General features: G+C 41.7%; 1 protein-coding gene across 1 annotated transcript in view; it reads left to right on the forward strand.

Annotated features, from left to right (window-relative positions):
- COL9A1 (collagen type IX alpha 1 chain) overlaps positions 1-12692 on the forward strand; it is a 178013-nt gene that overhangs the window by 75503 nt on the left and 89818 nt on the right. The window contains exons 11-12 of the mRNA XM_077487414.1: positions 7771-7824; positions 9600-9635. Of these exons, the coding sequence (XP_077343540.1) occupies positions 7771-7824; positions 9600-9635 (90 nt within the window). The remainder of the gene's footprint in view (positions 1-7770; positions 7825-9599; positions 9636-12692) is intronic.

The following is a 12692-nucleotide window of genomic DNA, read 5'->3' on the forward strand; positions in this document are numbered from 1 at the left end:
ATAAATGCGCAACAGGTCATCCATATTCATTAATACTGTATATAATTACATCTATTTTTTTAAAAGCTGCAGTTTAATGATGATATTATATTTGGGAAATTTCACTTCATTTCTTTTCCCAGCAAATCAACGTCATTGGAACCGTTGTCAATAGGACAGAATGACACAGACAGTAATAATAACCTGAAAGAGTTTCTAAAATGTCCACGTTTTACTGGAAAAAAAGTTGTTTGTTTCACTTCTTGACATTACTGGATATATTTTCCATCACTTCCTCTTCTGAAAGAAAGTGGGGAATTTCTCTGGAGACATAGTTTGCAAATATAAACTCATTGGTGGTTCTAATCCTTCCCTTCCTTGCCCAATACAAAACAAGGTTGTGGATAAAGTTAGGTTTAACATTGTTTGCACCCTCTTGCTAACTTTAGCCAAACATGACCAGGGATAGACAGAATAGAGAAACAAAATAAGGAAACATCTATGAAAATTTGTACATATTGAGGCTTGGTGCTGCACCTTTAAATCTGATGCCCTAGGCACTGGCCCACATGTTGTACTTACACAGTAAAATTTGTGCTATTTTATCCAGGTATGTGTCTCGTTGTTAAGAGCTGATAACTCAGCAAACCTATTACGTAAAGCATTACATGCTCTAGTGACTTCATGCTGTAAAGGATTGAGCATGTTATACAATGTATTTATGTTCATTTGTAATATTGCAGTTCTTTGTAGTGAGCTATTTTAACGTAAAATAAGTACCATATATTGTTACTGATTACATTGATGGGGTAAATTGCTTTTTGTGTGAAAATTTCACTGCTTTCTTTATTATCCACTAGATGGCACTGTAGCAATTTGTTTATTTTTTTACATCTAGCTCACTGTTTTCCAAACTACAATCTAATACAGTGTACTGCAACTAGACTGAAAATACTATTCTGGTTTACCAATATTATATATTTAACTTTTTAGACAGCAGTGTTATCAAATATTATTTGACACCTTATTTTAGTGTGAAAATAAATGTAAAGCAAATTTAGACATTACATAAATATGCTTTTTCTGGCATATACATAAGATAGTATCCCTTTAATATATACTACTTCAAGGGCTAAATTATTTGTACATATTATTTTTTTAAACAACTAAATCAGTTCCAGGTTAATTGTTCAGCTTTTTGCTGAAAAGTTTTTAAGTCATTCATTTATTTTTGTTTTTTGTTTAAACGTGATGGACATATGTCTTTTTTCAACCTAACTAAGTGACTGGGTGGTATAAGACAGTTTTTAAGTCCTGGTGTTGTGCTTAAGTGGAATTTCTCCTTCTAATGTCACTGATTATAAATTATGTAATATAAAAGTAAGTTACAGGCATAAAGATATCAGACAGCTTTCAGGACATGTTCACAAGCTATTCATTACTGATGTCATGGCTAGTGTTTGTTTAGTTAAGGGAGAGCCATTGAAACATAATTGGTGGTGTGGGGGGTCAAATCCTGCATGAAATCTGCAAAATTTAAAATGGAACCCTAATAAAGTCTATAGGGGGTGAAGCTTGAAATTAAATTGTGGTAATTTTCAAGGCTAATAGGCAAAGTATTCTTTTAAAAAAAAGGACGCAGGGCAATGCCCAGGGAGGAAGGAAAGGAAAGAAAATACATTTGAAGAAATACTATACAGTACAAGAAAAGACTTCAACCCTTTAAATTATATGCTAGGGGAACTTATTTAAGCTGTATTCTAGATTTACATATTTTGTAGAGGAAAAAGGTTTCCGTTATATATAGAACAGACCAAAAAAGTAGGTAGTAAATACTCACCCAAGCAGTATAGCTAGTTAAAAATGCATAAAACTTGATTAACTTTACCCAAGCGTAAATACAGCAGAAGTACCCCATCTGATTCCTTTTGATTGAAAAAATTGCTTTTTTAGTAGTTTTGGCTGCAACACCTGATTTATTTTTATCAAATGGTAATAGGCCTGAAATGACAATTGGAAGTAGCAGCCACAACATATCAAAAAGTTACAGGAACGTTTACACTACAATTATAAAGTTAAAACCTTCAACTTTGTAGAAGTAGCACAACGGCATTGTCTTAAATGTGTAATAAAAATGCCAAAATGGAATGTAAAAAACAGTTCAAAGCAACTAGCCCACATTCCTCACACCCCTTCCCATCTCTGTATCTCCAATTAGTCCCAAAATATTCAAAATAGAGACTTTAGGTATGTTTGTTACAAACTGGCTGACATCAGGACAGTATGTAAGAACATGAATAGGCAGCAAATTGAAAAAGACAAGGCATGTTTATCTTGAAGACCATAATCACAAATATTGTACAGTGGCTGGACAGCTGGTAAGCAGATTGGTTAGGCCACAATATAAGAGGGATGAGGCAGTGCTTATCTTAAAATAAATCTTGAGGTGTATTACAGTAAACAAGAGAAAATCGTTTTTAATTGCCGGAGCATAAGAATAAGCTGCAAACTGTGGCCTGTCTGCTGGGTTTAAAAAAACTTCTAAAGGCATTGTTGAAGCAGTTACCACTGCTGCCCCTCCATTCAGGTATCAGGTAGTCAAAGGCATGCTGGTCATGAGAGGGGATCCATCATTAACAAACATGGCTTATAGGTTATTAGGTAGCACCTCCTCAAATATTATTCTACTTCTAGAATGGTGTTAGTAGATTGTCCATTTTCTCCTTGTATCGGGAATTCAATATGGTGGCCACACAATAGCGGTCCCTTGCTTTTGGGTCCCAAATACTGGGGTCCCAGCAAAGGCATTTTACCATAAAAAAGCAAATTCACCACAAACTGCCTACAGCATGCAGATTCCTCTGTTTTGCTCAGCAATGTCAACAATGTCCTCAACAATTTCACCCCACCTACATACAACTGTCAGGATTTAGGACTGTCCCAAAAGCATACAAACAGCATTTTCCTGGGATGTTTCATAGGCTCTGTGGCACTGGCAGGGGAAGGCTGTTGTTTCTGAGGGGTTGGAGGATGAGGACATTAAGGGGAAGGAGGTACAGGTAACTTCACTTTTACAAATGCCAAGAAGACATGGAGTGGCACCGCCAGCTCCAGGGGAGGGCCTCATTCCACTTTCTCAGCTGCCAGCAACTGGACACAGTTTGTGGTGAAGCATATGCAGCTTCCCTGCCTATGCTTGCTGAACGTTGTTGACCCTGTCCCTCCATTGACAGAATGATACAGCAACACAGGAACATTAAATACACAGGCGGGGTGCAGGGGAGGGCTGGCAGCCTTAGGCCTGGGGGGCAAGTCCAGTCAAGTGGCCCATTGAACCACTGAATCAGCTCACCACCCATCTACACCACATTCCCCGTACAGAGAGAGAGGGAGACTGCTCCACATTGCCCCAAAGAGAGAGAGACTGCTTGACACTGCCTCCACAGAGAGAGACCGCTTCACACTGCCTGCACAGAGAGAGACCCCGCTTCACACTGCCTCCACAGAGAGAGACCGCTTCACACTGCCTGCACAGAGAGAGACCCCGCTTCACACTGCCTCCACAGAGAGAGGCTCCGCTTCACACTGCCTGCACAGACCGCGCTTCACACTGCCTGCACAGAGAGAGCAGTCACTTTCTGTGCAGGCACTGTGAAGCAGTCAGTCTCTGTACAGGCAGTGTGAAGTGGAGCAGTCTCTCAGAGAATGGAGCAGTCTCTCAGAAAGAGACTGCATGATTGCCCCCAGAGAGACTGAGTAAAAGAGCTTGCCCCTTCCCCACACCCAGTACACAGACCAATGAGACTGCAGGAAGATGAAGACTAAAGACTGTGCTGTCACTGCCACCACACTAAGCACTGCCTGTGGAGTCCGGAGCTTCTCTGGTGAGTGAGCACCACACCACTGGGCAAGCCAAGCAAGCAGAGTAGCTGAGAGTCACAGTGAGCACAGCAGGCTAAACACACAAGTCCTGCTGTCTCCCCAGCATGAACACCAGATTCACCAGGGTGCAGGTTCCTCCTGTCTCAATTGCGGATAGTAAGAAATGCACATGCAGGCGCATGCCAGAGCACAGGCCAGATTAAGGGCATTGTGGGCCTGGTGCTGCAGTGGAGCAGGTTTAGGAGTGGCAGGGATATGAGGTAAGTAATGTCATATCCCAGCTCTTGCCCAGACTTGGTCACAGCCCCACGGGGCTGTAATGTTAGGGAAGCCCAGAACTTGAGTTACCAAGCTTCCGTAAGAGCCGTGTGTCGGTGTGTGCTCTGAGGTGAAAGTTTCCAAGCCATCAGAATACAGTGATCACCGCTGGCAGCTATAGCAGCCAGCACTGATCGCTAAAAAACATAAAGACACGCTGGTTGTACTGTCAGTTGATGGAGTCAAATTCTGTACAACCAGTCTGCACAGAGATAGATTGAAATGTCTGCTGAACCGGCAGAATTTCAATCTGTCTATTGTGGCCTAAGTGCACCAGTCTCTGGGTTTAATAATATCCTCAAATCTTCTGAAAGGGGGGCTCCACTTAGGTGTAGAAATTCACTTTGAACTCCACCTTATTTCCAGAACTCTCTTTAGGGTCCTTTAACACTGAAGGCGCTGTACAGGCATTTTAGTGCTAAAAAAAAGCACCTGTAAAGCGCTTCTTATGCCACCCCAGGTTTCCCACTGGGGCGGTGCGCTTGAAGGACATTCTGAAAAGTCCAGCAAGCAGCATTATTGGGGCGGTTTGGGAGAGGTGCCCAGCCCATTGAAATTAATGCAACATGGCAGTTTTTAACACTTTCTTTGGCCACTAGTGGGGGTTAAAAGTGCCCCGCTAGCGCCACTAAAACAATGATAAAGTGCCACTAAAACGAGCAGTGCTGTACCACTACCGCCCACATCGCCCCAGTGTGAAAGTACCCTTTGGTATTAGATGTGCAAACAAAAAGGTGAGACCACATCTAATACCTAAAGAGAGTAATGGAAATAAGGAGGAGTTCAAAGTGAACTGTGTCATTACCTGCAGGGATTGGCATTTAGGGGGGTTAAAGCAGGCAGGGATGAAATGTGATATCAACTATTCACTGCCTGTCAAATGCCTCTGAAAAGTGACCTGAGCATGGATCACTTTTCAGAGGAGTGGCAGTGGCTGCTGCAAGTGAATACAAGCATTTAGGCTCAAACTGGTGTGCTGCGGTTTGGCTGCAGTGCGGGTGTACTGGCGGATGTCACACCCCCTCAGACTTCTTTTAGGTTACTCATTGTTGCTGCATGTTCTGAAAGTGCACCAAACATGCAGCATGCAGGACGTTTTGTGCACTTTCAGAACATGCAGTAAAAATGTGCATCCTCTATGTCCCAGGGGCAACATGCAGGATGACTGCCAGTACACCAGCACTGCAGCCAAACTGCAGCATGTCAGTGAGAACCCTCATCATACCACCTAGCCCTAGGAGGGCAAGGAACTGGCACAGGCTGCTAGAAAAAACTCTTTGGCTGCAGAGAGGAGGAGAGAGGAGGAGCTCACTTACTTGGATGGTCCCAGCCTCCCAGGAGCCTCACTGGATTCCAGCCAACTGCTCAGTTTGTGCAGAGAGCAGGTCCAGCCTCTGCCAGCCAATGGTGTGGAGTAGGGAGGGGCTGGGCGGGGCTGTGCTGTTCTGTGTAACATAGACTGTCAGCCCTGACATGAAGACATCTCTGGCTCACAGTACTGGACTCGGCCAGCTCAAGAACTGTCCATGTTGCGGTTTTGAGCTGACGACACAGCAGCCTTTGCCACCGCATATCAGAGCAGCCCAGGGGGCAATTGCATCCCTGCCCCCTGGCCCAGCCCTCCCCTGGCGGGGTGTGTGGATGGATTCTGGGCAAAATAATGACAGCTGGGTACCTACCATTGTATTGTAGCGCAGACCATAAACACGTGGAAGGGAGCTGATTTCACAAGCTGCAGTTTTGCAAGCTGCCATTAAGGTGCTGGTCATGAGGGTGATTTGAGGACATGTTTTCTTTTGCTCCAGCACCTGCAAAAGAGACACCTGCCTGTGAAGGCTCTTGCTGGTGGCCTTCACTTGACCCTTCTCAGCATGACCCCATGATGACTTTCTTACCTGCTTGACCTGGCAGATCATAAACCTTTGTGAGACTTCCCCTCCTGCCACAAGAGACTGTTGATGTATCTATCAGCAGATTCAGCAGCAGAATCATGTAGAAAGGAGTTGTGGGATGTGGAAAGCACTCAGGAATGATGAAGAGCAGGAATGCAGGCTTTTCGCTGCCGACTGATATCATTGAGATGCTGTTCCCACAGAGCAGTATGGCGCTGAGCCATGTGTCTTATCATGCAAGTGGTACTCTAATTGTAGGTACTTTTAGCATGGCTACTATGCAGCATGCAGAGGCTGCTTACCACAATGGTGCTGTTGCCAACAGATATGTTGATAAAGCCCACACTAAAGAGCCAAGAAGAACAGTGGACTGTACCTGTGAGGTAGCGCCACCAGATGGTATAAGATGGCTGCTCACTTCAGTCCTCTGTTGGACTGTGCTTTGATGCACAACACTTTACTGCAAAAGTGACCTGCCGCAAAGTGCATGCTGCAGCTGACAAAATAATAAAAAGGCCCTAGCAATAAAAAAAGAAATTAAACTTTCAAAATCTATCTATCTATCTATCTATCTATCTATCTATCTATCTATTTATAAAATAAAAACATTAACCCCCCGAAACAAAAAAACTGCACAGGGCCTACCAGTTAAACAGCAACTGCAGTTGGGGAGCTGGCACATAACAAGATCTTCATGCCTTCATTACTGGCCCTTTTAATATAGCTGATCTACATTCAAAGGCTAGAATGTTTATTATGGATAGTTAGTTGCTATACCTGGAAAATCATTAATTGGTTTGAAGGATTAACAAACTGCAAGCAGCTTGAGTTTGCCTTGAGGCTCATGTTAGCCCCAAATCTGAACCTCAGTATTAATTATAACCATAATCAGCCTATTTTAGTATAGGTGTACATTAAATTACAAAAGAGACAAGTGCACCGCTCAGAACAGTGGAGTCACAGGATATCAATGAGTATTGGAAGCCATATACTGGGTGTTCAGGCCCAGGCATCCTTCCATCCACCAGTAGACAAAAAAGCCAAACAAAAGGAAAATCCGGCAACTCCGTTAATCCTTATAAATGCTTTATTGTTGCACATCAGTAAAAGCAGTGGCTAGCGCATTTCGGCGATAAGCCTTAATCACAGAACACAAAATAATTACAACATATGCCACAAATTTAGTTAACTGATCTGATGCAAATTATTAAACATACAGTAAAGCTATTTGTGGAGAAATTCTTATTAGCACTTTAGCAAATAACAACAACTGTCATTTGATATGGTTACAGGGTTTGCATCAGGCTGGCCATTGCTTACTATGATCCAGCCTGACATAGAATCCACCTCTCTAATTTCCATCTTGGAATAAGCATGCTGACTGCTAGAAAAGTTGCTGCATTTCAGCTCTGACTGAAAGTAAGAATGTACAGTCTTGTGAAGTAGCTGAGTGGTTGTCAGCAGTTTTAGCTATGTGCAGGCAATGCTATATAGTGAAACTAATGGCATTACAGTATCGGAATGAGGTACTAAGCCTGGACCAGCCACTTTCCCTTTCCTTTTTAGAAGAAAAATGATTGTCTTCTTTCCAGTACTGGAGACTATGAATGAAACTGTCTGTAAATTTATTAGTTGTTTGTGCATAGTTGTGTTTAGAATATTGTCACCATTATTTATTATTTTTGCTTTTGTCTAACAGGGACTGACAGGACCTGATGGATCTCCTGGCCCTCTTGGCCCAAGAGGGCAGAAGGTCTGTATGAATTCATACTTACAACATATCCATCTATTATTATTTAAAATGCACATTTTAAGTACAAGTCCGTTTTCAATAAAAGAAATGTGACTTTTTTATTTATAACAAATTGCAGTTAAGCATGTATTGATATGAGATATGAATAGTTACAGTATATTATTGTACAATCTATTCTTAGTTAAATATGGCTTTAAACCAGTTTTTATATGGTTATAATAGATTCGGCATGCTGTACAGTAAGTGAGTAAAACTAAGTATTGAAAAAGCCTGCAAAAAAAAAGAGGTGAAAGTGAAAGAAAAATGTGTTTACACACATATAGTTTGCAGGGAGTTTTGAAAAAATACAGATTCCCTTGTTCTTATCTCATTAAATTGGTTGTAAACTCTTACAACACACTTTGACCTACAGGTTAGCCTAGATTAAGGCTTACCTGTAGGTCCAAGAAATATCTCCTAAACCTATACGGTTTAGGAGATATTTGCCCGAAGACAGGCACCGCAGGTGCAGGCGCACTGAGCGCGGCATTTTCAGCGACGGAGCTGCCACGCGCGTCGGCTCCCGTGCGCATGCGCGGGAGTGACGTCATGGCGGCTTCGCCGAATGACATCGGCGGAGCTGCAAGACCCCACGAGAAGATAGATGCGCCGGACTACAGGGGACAGCGGTGACTTCTAAAAGCTGTCCACTGTTCCAGAATTCCAAAATAAAGGGGGTTGAAAACTTCCAGATGACCTGGTAATAAAAAATGGGGCCTGTCCAGGCAAACTTTAAAAAAAGATCCTTTAGACTAATTCACATATACCATGATGCATTATTTGTGTCAAAAAGTACAAACTACACTAAATGAAAAAAACAAAACAAAAAAAACCCTTTACTAAAAGAAGGCATACAAAATAAATTTGAGACTCTTCTGTTGTATTCATCCAATAGTGGTTCAACTTGTCATTCAATAACCCCACCTAGGTTCAAATATGGGAGGATACAGCAATTATTGTGAGTTATTATAGTAACATAAGAATAGCATTCTGAAAAGTTCTCATGCTCTTGATTCCCTGTTTTATATCAGTGGTCTCAAATCTGTGGCCCAGAGGCCAGATGCAGCCCTTTGCTTTCTTTTATCCAGTCCCTCGGGCACTATTTCAATCAACGACACCAACAATGGGCTATTATTCCCCCCACTGACACTAATGAAGGGGCACGATTTCTATCATTGATACCAACAGTGGGGCCCAATGACACTAGTGATGGGGCACAATTCCTCCCAATGACACGAACGATGGGGAACTATTCATTCTACTGACACTGAAGATGGGGCATTTTTTTCCCACTGACATTGAGACCTTTTCTACTCCCAATGGCCACCGTCTGGCCTCCCTAAAACGTTGAAGTACAGTAAACTGGCCCTTTGTTTAGAAAGTTTGGAGACCCCTGTTCTATATTGATGATATCATGTTGCTCATGGGTAACAATTACAATGTTTTATAGTGCGTCCAATCATTGTGAGAATTTCAGAAAATTTATGAAAACCATTAAATATGGTTTCATTTAATTTAAGGGTAAAGAGGTGCTGAGCATTGCATAAATGAAGAGAAGGGCAAGAAAACTTTCAGAAAAACACTTAAGACAGAATGTACTAACTCGAATTTGAGCATCTATTTCCCCTAGCACTTTCATCACTAAAAATATTATTGGCGATATTGCAAAAATGTATTGTATATCTGAAGTAATATGCTTTATTATGCTTGGATAATGATCCAGTTTCTATTTCTAGGGTGAACCAGGACTTCCAGGGGCTCGTGGACTATCTGTAAGTGTAATATAACATAATGCAAAGCATGCTTAGGTCTGTACCAAGACACTCAACAGATAGATAGACCGTTAAGACATTATGTTGTTACATAGATGTGGCTGTTTTATTCTTTTGTAAAACACTGTTTTACACAACCTTGTAGACATGTTGTAAAACACTGTTTTACACAACCTTATAGACATATACACATATAAGGAAAAAAGAAAGCAGTAAAAGGATATTAAACGGCACAATTTCAGGTAAATTACAATAAACAAATACTTATATACTTTTCATCATTCTGTCAACTTCAATGCATTTTTTATATATGACTTCCTCCAACTTTTGTGAAACCTACTGCTTTATCACACTAGAATCATATTATGTTTTCTGCAAGTGTGTTACCTCTACCAGAAAGTGACATGAATTTTATTAGGCAGTGGATTTTATAGATAAACTATAAGAAAGAACCATATAGCAGATGTTAGGTTCAGTTTGGAAACAGTTTCAAATATCTATTTCTGTAGCCCTAATTGTACAGTTCCAGTAATATCTGCTGTAGCTTGCAAGGCTCATCATAACTGTTCTAGGTTTGATATTTCTATGCTCTGATTTTAAATGACTGTTATAATCAGCTATATCTTACAATCTGATGCTTTTCAGCCACTACTCCTCAACTAAATGAATGTGAAACATAGCTCAGTTGAGGCCAACTTATTTATGTCTGCTAGACAAAAAGTATTCATTTTTTTTTAACACATGGAATAAATCTCCTTCAGAGTTAAGTTTAATACAAGATACAGATGCTCCATTAAAGCTTGGCATTGTCTAAAATAAGGTTATAACTGTCGTTAGAGACTCATATGTTATGACAAGATAGGGAACTTAAAGATATGATACAAATGAGTGTCATACATACATTACCTTTCAGGTTAATTTAGTCGCTAAGCTCCAGTGAGGGTAGTATTGTACTTTAAACAGGACAACTCATGTTTTCATGATAGATAGACATCTAGTACCAATATTGAGTATTTCATTATCTCCTATTGTTGTTATGTGGCAATTTGGCTACTGTGGTTAACTGAAAAAGTTTTTCCATGTATTTGCCATTGGTGGAAACCTCTTCTTTTAATAATTTAGCCCTACACTGATGGTTGGGCAATAATTTTATTTGTGGCTATGATTTTTATGTGAGAAAAAATCCAGCCATTATTCATCAGAAATATTTTGGAAACTTTGTTTTAAAACAGAATTATAGGAATTAAAATAAATAAGCATTCATACTTGTCTAGGTGGATGCAGCATCGATCCGACGCTGCATCTGTTCCCGCTGGCTCTAAGACTGAGAACCGAGCGATCAAAGAAAGCTGATCACTTGGTTTTCAGTCTTCAGTGAGCAGAGAGCTGGTGACTGTTAGTCACCGCCTCTCTGCTCTGCTCCTCCAGTGCTCACTGGAGCACTGTGCTGTGGAGGGTGTGGGAACGGCTGGCTTAGTCTCTCAAAAACACACTGAGGGGCTGAGCCAGCTGCCGCACAGGCATCTGTATAGATCACAAAATTAAAGTCAGAATCCCTACGGAGTCTGGAGTGACACTGTGACACCAGCAGACAGCGGACTTTAGCCAGCAGTCAGCAGAGTGCGAGTCACAAGGGTGCAGAACAAAGTGTACTTCTGTGACCCACAGGAGAAGTAGGGCCAAAAGAGCTTTGGCCCTACTTCTCCTTCAATGAATAGTTTTGTAATTATCAGTATATCATTGGTTTTTATGCAGAAGTGAGCCTGATTTTGCACTTTCCAGCTTTAGTAAATAAACCCCATTTTGTACTTAAAAGTGGGGTATGCCTGTATAGTTCATCTAGCCACTTGGCATCAGCGCTATAGCCGAATGATGGCTACAGCGCGGATCTGAATTTCCGGGAGGCCATCACATTTGCACACTCCCCGTGCGGTCCGTGCAGTGCGCACGCATCATGCGCTGTGACCACGTGTGGGGCTGGCCTAAGAGCTGATCACGTGTAAACAAAAGCTAATCATTTTTTTTCTTCCTCATGCTGATAGCGTGAGGAGAAAAAAAAGCCGATCACCGGCTTATGTGCAAGGGACATTGGTCTCGAAGAAGAAGGAGGCACATCTGCCTCATCTGTGCCAATCAGTAACTCCTGCCAGTGTCACCTGCCATTGCCACCTGCCAGTGCCCACCAGTGACACCTATCAATGCCCATGAGTGCCACCTATCAATGCCCACAAGTGCCACCTATCAATGCCCACCAGTGGTGCCAATCAGTGCCTCATCAGTGCCACCTAGCAGTGCTGCCTATCAGTGTACTCTACCAGTGCAGATCAGTGCTCATCACTGCCACCTATAAGTGCCCATCACTGATAGCTATAAGTGCCACCTATCAGTGCCACCTATTAGTGCCACTTCTCAGTGCCCACCAGTGCCACCTATCAATGCCCTTCAGTGCCACCCATCAGTGCCACCTCTCAGTGTCACCTCTAAGTGCCCACCAGTGATGCCTTATTGGTGCCCATCAGTGCAGTCCATCGGTGCCCATTAGTGCAAACCATCAGTGCCCATCAGTGCAGCCTATCAGTGCCCATCAGTGTAGCAGCATCAGCATACATCAATGAAGGAGAAAAATTACCTGTTTGTATAATTTTATAACAAAATATAAAAAAAATATATACATTTTAAAAAAATCTGTCTTTTTAAAATTTTTTTTACAAAAAATAAAAACCACAGAGGTGATCAAAGACCACCAAAAGAAAGCTCTATTTGTGGGAAAAAATGATAAAAATTTAATTTGGTTACAGTGTTGGATGACCGCGCAGTTGTTATTCAAGGTGCGACAGTGCTGAAAGCTGAAAATTGGTCTGGACAGGAGGGGGGGGTTTAAGTGCCCAGTAAGCAAGCGGTTAAGACTGTTTTCTATGGAACACGTTCTGTAGTGCAAATCTGCAAAATGCAAAAAGCACAAAAAATGCATAGGTGTGAATCCAGCCTTATAGATGAGCACTATAAAAACCTAAAGGTGGTCATACATGGTTGCATTTTCATTTGAATGTTCATATA

This window comes from Lithobates pipiens, unplaced genomic scaffold (assembly GCF_037356315.1).
Source record: "Lithobates pipiens isolate NorthernLeopardFrog02 unplaced genomic scaffold, aLitPip1_a1.2 Scaffold_18, whole genome shotgun sequence".
Lineage (NCBI taxonomy): Eukaryota > Metazoa > Chordata > Amphibia > Anura > Ranidae > Lithobates > Lithobates pipiens.